The following is a 15,103-nucleotide window of genomic DNA, read 5'->3' as shown; positions in this document are numbered from 1 at the left end:
AGTAAAAAAAAATATGAAGAAAGGCTGCGCATATTACAATTAAAGAGACAAAATCGTGTATATGAAACGATCCAATGTAAGCATGTATTTTTAGAAAGCAAGAAACTTATGTCCTGCGTGAAATGGCCCGACATACAGTTTAAAATTGGAATTTGCTGAAACCAATAAACATTTGTAAAAAAATGGGTAAAATTTCGTTATTCAAATGACTTAGTAATTAAATGCAAGATAAATTTGCATAATAATTTAAAAAAATGATCCAATAAAAAATCAGAGTATTACTTAAGAGAATAATAAAAACAATGAAAGCATTGCATGATCATACCTACAGTTTATTTACATATTATTTACATTCATCCATTTTTCATTTATTTACATATTATTCAAAAATCTCTTTGATGTCATCTTTATTGTACTCAATATGTTTGAGATAAAGTCCGTGAGGCATAGCAGAATTGCAACGATAACTTGCACGATTGGGTACCTGGAGCATATTCAGAATATCGTCCTCAGTCACTCTCCCAACAGCCAGTGAAAACAGAGCCCCCATTATTCTACGAATCTGATTATACAAGAACCCTTTGGACGAGAAATAAACATGGTAATAACTAAACTTGTCCGACAATCTGTCTGGTAACAACAGAGGCTGAGCCTCTTCCATCCAACAATCCATTTTTTTAACGTGACTTTTGAAATAATATTCGTCACGACGATGCTTTTCAACACTTTTGCCACTAAAAGTCGTAAAATCCCAAACCCCTGTAAATAGCTTTAATCCCCTTTTAAACTTTTCTGGATCAAAATTAACGCAGTGCAGATGTGTAGTCCGGTTAATCTCTGGAATGGGTACCTGATGGAAATCCATCTCTTTAGATACCAAAAACCTGTACATGTACACTCTGTTCGTGGCTGAAAATCTTGCGTGAAACTTTTCGCTGACCTGGTAGAACTCGTGAATCCTGATTTCATGATTACAGTTGATCAGGTATCTGTTCATGAATCGGATAACGTGTGCCTTGTCAATGGTGCTGCCATCGTTGCATTCGAGGTCGACGTGTGCCACAGAAGTTAGCGCGTGTACTCCTGCATCTGTCCTGCCAGCAAAAACAATATTCGGTGGCTTGGTGAGCTTCGGGAGGATTTTGAAGAAAGCACTTTCAACCGCACCTTGGATGGAGTCGACATCCATTATAGTGTTATTCACGTGTTTCTGAGACCCCCGGTAATTGGTGCCAATGTAAGATAGTCGTATCAAAAATCTTTTTGCGTTTTCTGACATCTGTTTAGTGAAAATTATTGTAAACCCAATGTAAAATCGTAAAAAACAATTTTTGTTTGTTCCAACAAATTAAAGCTTATCTCTAAAACTTTGGATTTTACTACAAAAAGTTGGCCTTTATCATATATCACTCGCAGTATTAATTCATAACAAAAATCAATAAAAACAAGTTGTTTGGAAATAATTTATAATATTATTGTTGTCATTGCTTGCCTGCTCGGGCAGTTCACCGCAAGCAGACGAAAAAAGTTGAAGGTTAGGTTATGTCCTTGCAGACGACAATACCACGTGCATGTGTGTGTTTTCTCTCTCTCTCTCTCTCATTGGCGCGCGCAATTAGACAAATTACAAATAAAGTTTTATTTTACATAAAAACATTTTCCTATTATTTGTTTGTTTGTAATAAGTGCGATTCTTATAAATACGGAAGCCCGGTCATGACATCTGCATAAAAACGCATAAGCACGCACAAGAACAAGTATGAGTGCACAAAAACACGTACGAGTGTACGAAAGCGCGTACACACAACAAGTTGCAAAACAGACAGTTTCTATTTTATTTATACCTGAATTCCCCTAGCCATAAGTAGTGCCACATCGCCACATGGTCGATTTTATTAAACCATATATAAGTAGAATATCTATACTTTTGGAGGTCGATTTTCAAGTAAAAAATCAATTTTGCACTTGCCGCAAACAGCACAGACTACGTGAATTTTCTATTTTGTGTCTATTACATTAGTTGCGGCTGGTTTATAATTGATTAAACGGCTCTAGGTCCTAAAGCTTTGAAATTCAGAGTTTAAGAGGCCACTTTTCGCGAAAAAATGAAGACCGCTAGATGACGCTAAAAGTTTTTTTTAATAATGAAATCCATTTAAAAACACTGTTTTCAAGAATATTACGGGTTAGCTAAATTTTATCATCAAAGTAAATGTTAATCAGAAAATATAAAACAGGACGCAAAGTGTACATGCATGTCTAGCTCTTGTAAATAATAAATGTAAATTCGATTCGTGTCCAAGAATAAAATAATACGTTCTTTTAAATTCAATTTTACCTGAAATCAACTTTTTATTTACAAAGAATATTTTCGAATATAAAAGTCACAATAAAAATATATGCTTTCTTAAATCCGGTGTAGATGTTTTTTTCAAAATTTTTTTCCCAATTCTTTGGCAAGAGTCGTTAAAAAATTCACTTTTTCTTTAAAATCCTCTCGTATATCTTTCATAAATCTTTAAGATGTTGATTTTGTGTGAAACGACAGTGATGTATACCATATTGCATTCATTTTTATTACACTTAATACTTACTGTAAGTATACCGTATAATCTTTAAAAAAAACTGTAATTTGAATAAACACAATAAATTTTTGTATATGATTTACAATACTTTATATAACTTTATCAAAATATATTATCAGCAGATTTCGTATTCACTATTTTCTGTTACTTAATAATATGCGCTCTTTAATAAATGCAAAACTTGTTATTCTGTTGTATGAATATATTTATATAAACAACTTATGTGTAAAACGAGCTGTGGTAATAATATAAATATGTATTACATCTTTCAATGTTTCTAAATGGAGTTTTTATTTGTCATATCTCAGTTTACATTGACGCACTTACTTACCTGATTAAATGTACGGAAACGAAAGTTTCAGGCAAGTAATAAAAAATTTTTATTCGATTCATCCCAAAATTATCATAACACATTTTATTGTATGAAAAAAAGGATTTTGTCAGTAGGACGTGTGATCTTCCATAATCACTGATAATCTGTAGTTATACGTGTACGTACGTATATGAAAGAATTAAAAAGTAGAGAAATAAAAAATAGTCGAGATAAGAATGTAAGGTCATTACAATTTGTTCAAGTCTTCTTTTAGATAAGAGAGAAAATGTATAATTTTTTCCGAAGAAAAAAAAAGAAATTGTCACCTCCAACAACATATTTTAATATACACTTTTTTGATTAAAAAGAAAAAAAAGAAAAAAGGCCAATAGTCCATTACTTTGTGTAACATAATGTACACACAAAATTTTGATTAGGAAATGTTGGGATGCTCAAATGGCGTGGAACCAAAACAGGTGGGAGAGTCTGTTCGTTATCATTTATTTGAGAGAATTTGCTGGTAAAATTTTAGAAAAATAACGTTTAAGTTGCACTGTAGATTCTTCGTTTGAAAAAAAAAAAAAAGGAAAGTGGAAAAAAAATCCTGGTGCTTGTTATATGCATTATTCAAGTGAATGATGATGGAACTAGAAAATAAATCTACTGTCGATTAGAGCTCGAATTTCCAGAGCCCGAAGGGTTGGCTGCAGGGCGGCCACTGGGGCCAACTTGCGGTTGCGATACCGTCCTGTGCACAGGAGCATACGCGGCATCGATTTGGGCTGTAAAAAAAAAAAAAAAAATCATGCGAATATCTCACACACGCATAAAAAGTTGGGGATCGAGGAAGGAGGGCATGATCTACATTCCCGTGAAATGGCAATAATATCCCCGTAAACGAGAAATATCTTAGCCTTTTAGTCCTCATCGGCCTGTAGATATCATCAAACACTTTATATGTACAATAAAATAGTTAATAAAATGGTGGAGTGACGTTTCTATTTTATGAATGGGTGAAGTAATTACGTTTCCAAAGTTTTAAAAATGCAATACGTTATTACTGAAAAAAAAAAATATATTAACTTAAAATCATCGAAAAAATCAATCCAACCGATAATAATTGTACAAGTGGCAAATGCGCACTATTATTTTTGGACACCATCGCAAGTATCCTGCGTGAAAAAAGCACTCCATATGATATTCAGTCTACTGTTTGTTTATTTATAAATAAATAAACAAGAATAAAATAAATTACCCTAAAAAAAATTCTTCTAGACGCACATGTGCTCCAATTTCCCGTGATCTAGCAACATTTAAAAATATCATCAATAAATAGGATAGAAATGATATTTAAAAAAAAAAAAAAAAAGAAAAAAAAAGAAAAAAAAAAGAAAAAGTGTCAACTAACATTTGACGCGTGGAAGATGTGATTATGCGATTTTAGGATTAACTTCCTTACAAAACCCAATAGTAAATATAATTATCCGTGAGCAATTTATTAAAATGAACCAATGAACCCGTTGAAAGGTTCAAACGGAGGAATCGTATGAGGTTTTAAAAGTCAAAGTTATTTGTTCATTCAAACGTTTTTTTTTTTTTTTCGTAGGGTCGAACACAGTTATACTCCCGGTAGCCTTGCACATAATTTTTAATGCACAATAATCGTATATATTATAAATATAGGTACCTCGAGTAGGAACTTTCGGTTCAGCGAAAAACTGAAAGTGGATGCGTTTTTGTCCGGTCATCTTGTGTGCCGCGAATCTCCACAACTGCCGAGCTGCACGCAACTTTTGAGTGATGCTCCAAACAGTCATCACCAGCTCCAAATAGCCTGGATGATGAACGGATATTTCAGTTTTTGGACGCGAAGGGGAGGGACTCGCTCGGGGTACCTAATGTATTTGGAGCCAGTCCGGGTAATTAATGTAAGTCGTGTGTACATCGGTATGTGCCACAACGTGACAAAAGTAATTATGTTTTCTACGTGCAACATCAAGCCTAATTGGCAGATCATAAAAAAGCATAACTGGAGCAAGCCTGTTTTTAAACCATTAACGGGCCAAAAATAGTATTCTCGAACCTATTCAGTTATAGAATCTTTTGTTCGATAATTTGGAAACTACATATTATCTACACAGGTGTGTAGCGCGTTGTTGTTTGAACTAAAAAAAAATTGATACTTAATAACGATTACTGTGTTCTTATAAATAAACAAATGATAAATGTTTAATACATATGCATTTTTAGAATCATTAGTCAACCCGAAAGTATAATAGTGTAAATTAAATTATTCTTCAAAAAAGTTTCGGCGGCCTATGTTGTGGCCTATTATTATTTAAAAAGCATGTTAAGATTTGTTTTGACTTTTTTGATGGATCCAATTAAACAAATTTTTTTCTCACAATGCTTTTTTTCAATTATGGACCATCGATAATTTTTAGGGTTCAAATGTCGTGTTTATACCTTGTAAAACATTAATGTAACATATATAATTTGCCAGCCGTTTTTTTTTTTTTTTTTTGGAAGAATATAATTAATTCACATAATATATTTGCAGTAGAAATTAATAGTTTTTATGTTAATGTTGAAGATGAAGGAGCGAAGAAAGGTATTTTTTACGATTTGTACAACGTTTTGAGTAAAAAAATTATTTTTTAATTTAATATAGTGATTATTATATGAAAATCAAGGTATATGAGAAAAGTAAGCTGTAGAAACGATATACAAATAAAAAAAGAATACTCCTGTACTTTTGATGCTATTCGTGATAAAATATTAAATTTTCGATGGTGAAAAAGATGCGACTAATGGTATTTTGGTTTAAGTGTAAGAATCAATCAAATATAAAACACAGAGTCGATTTGGTCTTCATGTTTTGAACAACTTCTTCAATTTGACTAAATTTTGTGGTGATGGAAGTACCCATGATTAAATATGTTTGATAATAAAACCAGTGCAATCAATCGCAAAAAATTGTTTATTTCATGTGAGGTACGATACAAATTATACAAAATTTCGATCGCCAAATATAAGTTAAGTAGAGGGTGGAGCGTTTGTGCCAAGTGTGCCACCCCCTCAAACGCAGACGTCTGTCAGAGCCGTTGTCAGTGATATTCCACGCGCGCGCACGTATAGGTCTCTCACTCTCTTGCTCGCGCGCACGTTCGTGATATCGGAGGCTTTGATTTTTATTTTATTCTTTTCGTAACAATGACGTGTCCTCTCTTCAACTATAAATACTAAAGTACAGGTGTACTTTCCGACTCCTTGTGTTTGTACCTATAACAGCGTATTGTTGTATCTAAAATACAAAAAATATCAGTGATCAGTTTTGCTGTGTCTCGTATCGGTTTTCCAATTCTTTAGGCCGTTTTATTCTTCTCGAAATTTTGGTGAAAGGAAAAACAAAAAGTGTGAGTAATATTGTACTGTTGTTGATAACATTTTACACGTTGAAAGGTCGTCGTCGTCAAGAAACGTAAAGGGAGTGGGCAAGCAAGAATTTAAGCGTCTGCATGTGCACATACATCACCTTATACGTTCGTGTGCGCGTTGTTATTACTCCAACTTTCGCTTGCAGGTTCCTTAAATTATAAGCTTGTTACGCCAACCAACAACGTCAACAACTACATCGCTTTGTTGGGCGCACATTTGTATACAAGTAAGTACATGTGCGTACACTTTATGCAATTTAATAAATAATAAGTACACGTAAGCCGAGCGTGTGTCTTCTTGTGTGTCCCTCTCTGTGTGCCTGCGTGTGAGTGTTTTCTCAAGTTGAAGTTTTTTAGGCGCAGTTTCTACCTCGATAACGATGACTGACATTTCCCACTAGCCTCTTTGGTATTCAGATTTTTTGGCTCCCGTGTTACGTTTATCCACCTGAAACTTGCTTTTCAACTGACAAGCAAACGAGTTTTATTACCACGATTATATTTTTCTGTCTCTTTCATCACCAAAAGATCAAGACATCTGAGCTTTTTGCTCGTGTGCTGTATACGCTGGAGATCTGCAAACATGGAGCTATGGCTGAGGGAGAGGTTATTCAGCTTCGCCGAAATCATAATGAGGGTGCCACCGCTGTTTGTCATTGACGAAATGCTGAGGATCGGTCTGGGAGTTTCACAGGAGCCTTTAACTTTCAACAGTTCGGATAGTGGATTCTCCCTGGACAATCCGGCTGGCAATGGAGCTCTCGAATCTATGGTCTCAGCAGCTGGGAATTCGGTATTTATTGGACAAAACTGGACTCAAATGTACTCTGCACCTATCGCCTACGATGTCTTTTTCTATCAGGTTTATCTGATGACTGCTCTCAGGTTCTTTATCTGCTGCTTAGGTGAAAAATTATTGTATTGCTTACTCTATGATGAACGTTTGGCAGTTAAAAGTTTTGAACTAAGATTTTGCATATTTAATAGCTAATGATACGTTTTGAAACAACTGCAAATAACGATATTTTAATTGAATTTCAATAATCACATAATGTAATAATAACAGTCAAGCATATTGCAAAAGTATACGAAAAAGTTACTGTTTGCAGTGTCTAAAAAACAGTTGAGATACATTTTATATTGTTCAAACATTCATCTGCAACTAAACTTGAAAGATGGGCTAATGAAAATTACTCTACTATTAAATATGTTGACAAATTTTACAGGTTGCATAGCTGCGTTGTGTACTTTTATGCTATCTACCAGACATCTTATCATTGTATACCTTTATCTGCTGTCCGTGGGGATAATATTTGTGTCCTATTGGTCCAACATGAGCACAACGGATACCATTATTGCTTACCTGAGCAATAAAGAAGGAGGAGGAGGAGGTAGTATTGCAGCAGATGTTCTCAATCTCCAGTTTGCACAACTCATGTCTAATGGACCTGGCTTGATGATTATTCAAAACTATGCACTCCAAAGTGTGCTGGCACACCTATTTTGTTACGTTAATCTTGCCCCAAGACACACTGGTGTCCAGAAGATACTTGCCCTAAGCTTTACTGCACCGTGTCATGTTGCTTTTTTTCCTCTCCCTGTGAGTATTTCTTCTTTTTTCATTGTTAGATTCTATTCAAGTTTTATGAGATTGAGAAGGTTAATCCAAATTCCGATTTTAGTCTCACAAGTAATTATAAACATTTGTTACAGATAAGCTTGATGAAAGCAGCTCCGGTGTATGCAGCCCTGGTGCCACTAGCTGATTGCAAATTTGTCCTGTGGTACAATATTACCAACATTTGGCGAACGATATATCGGGGCTACCAGCTCGGCCGTACTTTTATCAGCAACTACGGCTTAACGGCCCTTGCGGAAGCTCAATGGACGCGGTTGCATATTCCTTCAGTCCTCCGTACTTTCTGGATCCTGAGAGTAACGGAGCAGTTGGTACAGTTGCTTAGTACCGAGTACGCCGAAGACAGCTTGAATTACTATCAAGTGGCCAAGACGTTGATGGTCAACGGATGCGAGACTCTAACGGCTGTGCTAGGAATGACGAGCATAATTTCGGTTATTTGCCACTACATAGGCAGCTTCTTCTACTGGGTACTGTTGATCGATAACGAGGACGAGAAAAACATCGGCACGATCTCGGCTATGCTGTTCTACATTCTTGCCCTTCAAACTGGTCTTACGTCCCTTGACAAGGAAAATAGATTGTTGAGGCTCTGTCGCAACATCTGTCTACTATTTACCGCTGTCTTACATTTTGTGCACAATATTGTGAATCCGCTGCTGATGTCGTTGAGTGCGTCCCACAATCCAGCTTTGCACAGGCATGTTAGAGCGTTGGCTGTGTGTCTCTTTTTGATTGTCTTCCCAGTGTGTCTGTTGACGTTCCTCTGGTCAAGGTACGCGATCAGCACGTGGTTACTGGCTGTGACGGTGTTTAGTATCGAAGTGATTGTCAAGGTTCTTGTCTCCTTAGCGATTTACTCGCTCTTCCTTTATGATGCTTACCGAAAAAACTTCTGGGACGAGCTCGACGACTGGGTTTACATTATTAGGTAAGTTGGTAAATACGTTTTTTTTTTTTTTTTTTTAGAAAGAGTCATATTGTAACTTTTGATAAAAAATATAAATATAATTTGATAAATAAACAAACAACTTTGCAAGTTATACATTCGGGTGTTACGTCTTATGCTCTGCATTATTTAATACATTGAATGATGATAAATAACAATGATAAAAATATATAAGTCCAGATTCAACCCTAGTTCACCTTACCACCGGCCTTTAATAAAATTTTCAGAGCTTTTGGCAACACGGTGGAGTTTGCATTTGGCATAATTCTCTTCTTCAACGGTTTCTGGATCCTAGTGTTCGAGGCGGGTGGTGCAATTCGAGCCCTAATGATGTGCGTGCACGCGTATTTCAATCTCTGGTGCGAAGCAAAGGCCGGCTGGAGCGTATTTATGAAGCGACGGCACGCCGTCAACAAAATCAACTCACTTCCCGAGGCCAATCCCCAACAATTGCGCGAACACGCCGACGTATGCGCGATATGCTACCAAGAGATGGAGACAGCCAAAATTACCAAGTGCAATCACTTCTTCCACGGGGTGTGCCTGAGAAAGTGGCTCTATGTGCAGGACAGGTGTCCGCTCTGTCACGATATCATGTACAAGGTTAATAATAATAATAATAATAATAATAATGGACAGAACGGGGTACAGGACGTAGTTCAGCCTGCTCAGGTTCCTGAGGTGGAGGCTGAGAGAAACGAGATGCCTGGCAGGTCGAATGATCAAGGTTTGTTGAACGAGAACTTGTTTTGAACATGAAAATTTATCATCTAGGTGTTTAATGTTTCAATTAATTGATTTTAGCAAATTCTATTATGACGCCAAACGTTGCAAACGTCGCTCGAATGCTGGCGGAGGAAAGAACGAGACGAGCATCGAGATCACGTCAAGAGGTGACAGCAGAGGAGGAGAGGTGAAGTCACGAGCGCGTTCATGACAGTCTTTTTGTGATAAATGAAGGAAAAAGAGTTGGTAACTAAGAAAAAATTATAATGAAATGCGGATAATCGGAGAATTCCAAGACTTGAAATTTTCTAGAAACTAAGATTGTTATGCATACGAAAAAAAAAATTATAATATATACATATATATATATATAAAAGAAAAGGTATGGGGGATTCTGAAAAGTATGCATCAATGAATGAATGGAAAATTGCAGGTACTGATTACTTCTTTTTCCTAATACGTTGAAAACGCAAGCTTTGACGTTCTTTGATACGTTCGTTTGCTACGACTGGCTGTAAATTTTGTAAATTATTTATTTTGAACTAAAATTTCTAAGTCAAAATAGCATAATTTTAACAAGCACGAAAGCTCGCTTCAATCGTATAATCCTTAGTGATGAAATTAAACAGATAATTAATCCGTAAATTTGAATAGGGTTAGCTCAAAATGAGAAATTGAAAGATAAATTAAAATCAAAGTTGTGAAACTTTATTGTTCATTTTAAAAAGGAAACACCGATGTTGTTTGAAAACTAGTTGGGCAGTGCGTTTTTTCCTTATCAACTCCAAATAAAATCAGGCTCGTAGTTAGGTTTTTACGTAAATTATACACATTTTTTCGTTACGTCTGTTTTCTTAACGACGTCTCGTACTTAAAGACTTCGTAATTAACTTCCAAATTCAAGGATATTCTGGATACGGAATTGCGTGCGTATCTAGTTTTTCTTTGTCTAGCGCCAAAGTTATAGGTGAGAAAAATTCCGTGATAATGTGGGATGACGCTCAACGTCTTGAACAAATAGATGGATGTACTTTTGACGAATAATGAGTTTCTGATGCTTTTTTTTTTTTTTTTTTTTTTTTTTACCATTTTCAACAAATAATTAATTATCGATACATTTTGTCAACTAATCACAATAAACAACTCATGCGCGTTAAAATTACTTAGATTCAAGTCTTAGTCACAAATATTACGATAATCATAGTATCACGATTTGTATAAACAGTTTATAAGCCTTTCTCTTTTTCTTTCTTTTTGTAGAAAATGAGTCTGCAAAATATTTTTGTTTTTAAATTATTGAAAAAAAAAAAAGAAAAAAAAAGAAAAGAAAAATTGATTTCTGTGAAGTCTAGCTGCGTGACTCGTGATTAATTCCAGCATCTTAGGAATACATTAACGTTTTTTTTATTATTATTACTATTATTTTTTATTAAATTATTTTTAAGGTGTAATATTAAATGGAAACTTTATTGTACGATAAATTTATTTTACTACTTATCCGACGACTTTTCTTCTTCTTCCTCAAAACTTACTTGATCGTCAACCTAAAAAAAAAAAAACAAAAAAAAACAATCAACCATTTTCCAAAAGTCTTTGAAGGCTTTTCAACATTAACAAACATGGTACGCGCCAGTGAAGTCTCTTGCTTGGGGATAGTATATATTATATAGTCAAATTATATATACAAAAGAAGCCCGCAGAAGAGTAGGTATAACGAAAAGAAAGAAGGAGGGAAGTCAACGAGAGAGAGCATCAGAGCAGCTGTACCGAGAGAGGTAGTAGGTACACACACACACACACACACACACACACATATTTCCAAGGCACTAAAACGTTAGCTCTCTTTTTCATGCAGCTCTCTCGCGGCAAAGCAGCCATCAGCGCGGGCGAGAGAGAGAGTCTTTGGAACGGCGCTCAGTTGCACTCTTACTATCCATCGGGCGAGAGCGAAAGATTTCACCTCCATGTGTGTTATACGCTGCTGATGCTGGTGGTTTATATATATATATATATATATACCCGCATCTTTCCATACCTCCATATAACTTATACAGATAACTGATAGAGATATTTGAACTGCGTGTGTTGTAATATTGTGAGTCGAAGAGATTTTGAGTGCGCATAAAAAATACACCTTGGCTTCTTGTTGCTGTGTTGCTGAAGGCTATTTTCGTTCTCCAGGTGAGTAGGTGATTGTTGCTTATTATTATTATTTTTTTTTCTTTTTCTTCAATGTTCTTTTCCGGAGAAAGGATGGCATTGTTACGTAATGTTATGGGAGATTGTTCTTACACACACACACACACACATATATATATATACACATGCGCTGCAATTTGTTAAGTAACGACTTGGGAGGAGCGTTTGTGTACACGGGATGATTTTCAAGAGTTGAATGCAAGTGATTCGCTTCATGAGTTTTTATGTATAATAATTTTTCCCATGCTTTTGCATGAATTTTCTTTGGAAATTTAATTTAGAAAAGTCACGGCAGTTGTAAATGAGATTCAGAGAATCTCGCATCAATAATTGTTGAACTTGACAAATACACTTTATTTTTTTTCCCTGTACAATACACCTTTTTTTTCATTTTCATGGTTTACCGTTGAAACCTTTAAAACACGAATTTACTTGGAAAAAGTAACAATGGTCGCAAAAATGGCAATAAATCGCGGTTTTGTTTGTGTCCACCCGACGCGTGACGCAGTCGGAGAGCCATAAACGTTTTTTTTTTAAATCGTGTTATTGAAAAACACGAGTAACCTTTTCCCTACACGCAGTAGTGGATCATTATCATCATCTTCGGTGCAACCCGAAGCTATGAAACGCAAGCTCGCGCTCAAAATCTTAAAAAAAAAAAAAAAAAAGAACGAAATGCCAATGAAGAAAAGAGAATCGAAAAGGCCACTTGCAACAGATGAGTGTCAATGGAAACGTTTACGGTATAATAGGCGATTACGCTATCCCCCGGCGCTTATTATAATATACGCAGATAACATTATACTGCACGCGTGGAAACAAGAAGGAATTTATTGCGTATACTTAATTATACGCACATGCGATCTTGTACATCTGATGGTGAAAAAAAAAAAAAAAAAAAAAAAAACATCTTTGATTGCAGTATCGGTAAACTGTACAGGGAAGGGTGGAGCAGTAGTGACACCCTACAGTTAAGTTATGAAACATCTCGACGATTAAAAAAAATATATATATACCCACGCGAAATCACAATCCATGGTAAAAATCTTTTTTTTTTTATGTAGACACAAGGCTTTTTTTACCAACAAATCAAAAAGAATGTCTTTCAAAAGTTCTGTACGCGTGCCCTATAATTATACCCGTGGGTGGAGAGCGACACCCGTTTTACAACATTTTATAAAGGTGACAGTTTGCACTGAATTTTATTGTTATTACGAATAAAGTTAAATTTATTATACGAGAATATATACGTCCCAGTGCTTATAACAATTATTTACTGAGAATCGAAAGGAAAAATATATATATATTTATGGATAAAACCAATGACCCATGGTATTGCTGTTATTAAACATTTTATATTACGCAAAACAACCGCGCGTTGATTTATCGATCCCCAACGATGCGGTGTATAGGAGAAGTCGTCTTGACGAAAGCTCCGTTCGTCGAATCGCGCTTCTCCGTAAAACGATATCGCGTTTGCATATACGAAATCTAGTTGCGAAAATCTCGCGAAACCAGATAGATAATGTAATGTACACGGGGAGGAACAAAAAAAATCCTTCTTCCGCCTGGCGCATCGCAGAGAGAGAGAGAGAGAGAGATAAAGAGTGTGCATACTACACGCGAACTTTGATCTCCAAACGAGAGGGAGATGAAGGAAAAAAGAGTGAGCGTGGGCGCAAAGGGAAGAAGAGGCTCTTTGTGCGCGTGATTCAAGTGGTCAAGAGGATATGAAAACAGCGAAAGAGCTGAACGTCTGCAGTTTTTTGTTGTTTACCAACTTTGTGAGTCATGCGTGGCAATACCCAAGTCGTCAGCAGACCATAACGTTTTTTGTAACATTATACGTTGAGGATTAATCCTATTGATAAAGAGCGCGAATGAAAAATTTTCGACAAGATGAATGTCAAATGCACCTGTGATTGGAATAAAAAAAAATGCGTTCAATTGATGTACTTTCTTGGCTTGGCATCAGAGAGTCCGTTTCCAACTCATTTGTATAGGTATCTCGAAACAACAAAATACAAGTGGCAGCGATTTCCATCGTTTTTATAAACATCTCGTGTAAATACAAGTAAAAAAAAAAAAAAAAAAAAAAAACACATCGCATCTAGATACTCTATTTTTTCTCCCTGCACAATCAGCCAATCTTCTTGGTCTTAATCGCGTTGTGCAAACCCGCATTCCGATGTGGGGGAAAAAAAAAGAATACCCAAGTCGAATCTGCCGGGCATAGGAAAAGTAGCGCGCGCCCGAGAGTAACAAGTCCGCGCCGGCGACAATACAAGTATTCAAAACACGGGTGGCCGCTGGAGTGAAGAAGAAGAAGAAAAAAAATAGTCATTTGGCCACCGGAATCTGCTTTGAAAGCTCGCGAAGCCACAAACTGACGACCTTCACCCGCTATTTTTTTTTTTTTTTTTTTTCCTCGCGGTACTAATTATTATTTTTTTTTTAAACTCATTCATACACTGTTATAGCTGTTATCTCTCGGCGATATTATTTCAAACACGCCAGTCAATCAAACGTATATACGCTGCAGGTAAAACTTCTATACGCGCGTATTTCCTCTTCGACACACGTACACATTATACACGATCCATTAGACAGAGTTAATCGCGCTAACAATAAAATAACACAACCAAGGATAATACGATATATTCCCTATGACGTATATTGTGTACACATTACCCTGATATACGTACATGAAATTAAATTACATGGCTCGTGCGCACTTAAAGTCATGATGACGCACACGTTTAAATTAAAAAAAAAATAAATAAATAAATAAACACGTATACGTACATTATATACGAGAGTGTGGCAATTAATCACGTGTACATACATACACACGTATATACGATACTCGAATTTATTCGTCTCTCGTTCAAGCTCAAAGAGTTGGCTGACGTCCAAACGCACTTTCTAGCCGAGCGATTTTTGGCGTGATTTTTTTATTTTTTTATTTTTGGCATCGCCCTCGAATTAACAATCGAATGCTTTCGTTTTTCAATTCTCCTTTCTCGAGCAAATGTATTTTCCCGCCATTGCCTGAAGGATCAAATACATTTAAAAATCAAAGACAACCGATCCAGACCCATCGGTTCGAACGGCGACGACAGCGATCGGCAGAGGTATCGCGTGTACAGTCTCCACCTTGAAATCAATCGATACCCCCCTCCCCCGCGTATCTTTGATCGGATCAAAACAAACACCGACAGCGGGTAGGCAAAAAAAAAAAAAAAACCCATCCAC

General features: G+C 36.0%; 2 protein-coding genes across 4 annotated transcripts; one reads left to right on the top strand and one right to left on the bottom strand.

Moving 5' to 3' along the window:
• Positions 1-342: 342 nt before the first annotated feature.
• LOC106647908 (uncharacterized) lies at positions 343-1,367 on the bottom strand. Its single transcript, XM_089590335.1, has 2 exons — positions 941-1,367; positions 343-850 (listed from the first exon to the last, which is right to left on the bottom strand). The coding sequence occupies exons 1-2, from the start codon at positions 1,277-1,279 to the stop codon at positions 380-382; spliced, it is 810 nt and encodes a 269-aa protein (XP_089446461.1). The 5' UTR covers positions 1,280-1,367; the 3' UTR covers positions 343-379.
• Positions 1,368-6,011: 4,644 nt separating this feature from the next.
• On the top strand, positions 6,012-11,146 carry Trc8 (TRC8 ring finger protein). 3 transcript variants are annotated; one of them, XM_089590346.1, is made up of 7 exons: positions 6,012-6,030; positions 6,482-6,562; positions 6,864-7,240; positions 7,562-7,935; positions 8,049-8,905; positions 9,151-9,650; positions 9,728-11,146. In XM_089590346.1, exons 3-7 carry the CDS (start codon positions 6,919-6,921, stop codon positions 9,838-9,840), a joined length of 2,166 nt encoding a protein of 721 aa, XP_089446472.1. In that variant the 5' UTR covers positions 6,012-6,030; positions 6,482-6,562; positions 6,864-6,918; the 3' UTR covers positions 9,841-11,146. The 3 variants fall into 3 exon arrangements, with proteins under 3 accessions (XP_089446472.1, XP_089446471.1, XP_089446473.1); XM_089590345.1 differs by lacking the exon at positions 6,012-6,030 and adding an exon at positions 6,179-6,314; XM_089590347.1 differs by lacking the exons at positions 6,012-6,030; positions 6,482-6,562 and adding an exon at positions 6,630-6,744.
• The last annotated feature ends 3,957 nt before the right edge of the window (positions 11,147-15,103 follow it).

Source organism: Copidosoma floridanum, unplaced genomic scaffold (genome assembly GCF_036245765.1).
Source record: "Copidosoma floridanum isolate Cflo_tuat_1 unplaced genomic scaffold, Cflo_Japanese_pri ptg000012l, whole genome shotgun sequence".
NCBI classification, from domain to species: Eukaryota; Metazoa; Arthropoda; class Insecta; order Hymenoptera; family Encyrtidae; genus Copidosoma; species Copidosoma floridanum.
This window is presented reverse-complemented; position numbering and strand designations above follow the sequence as displayed.

What these genes read in the sequence shown, in the direction of transcription:
- LOC106647908 (XM_089590335.1), bottom strand. Translation starts at nt 1,279, where the DNA reads ATGTCAGAAAACGCAAAAAGATTTTTGATACGACTATCTTACATTGGC. An exon ending in GGATTCACGAGTTCTACCAG is followed by an intron (nt 851 to 940) that starts GTCAGCGAAAAG and finishes GATTTCCATCAG; the next exon opens with GTACCCATTCCAGAGATTAA.
- Trc8 (XM_089590346.1), top strand. Translation starts at nt 6,919, where the DNA reads ATGGAGCTATGGCTGAGGGAGAGGTTATTCAGCTTCGCCGAAATCATA. An exon ending in TTGCTTTTTTTCCTCTCCCT is followed by an intron (nt 7,936 to 8,048) that starts GTGAGTATTTCT and finishes CATTTGTTACAG; the next exon opens with ATAAGCTTGATGAAAGCAGC. An exon ending in TGGCAGGTCGAATGATCAAG is followed by an intron (nt 9,651 to 9,727) that starts GTTTGTTGAACG and finishes AATTGATTTTAG; the next exon opens with CAAATTCTATTATGACGCCA.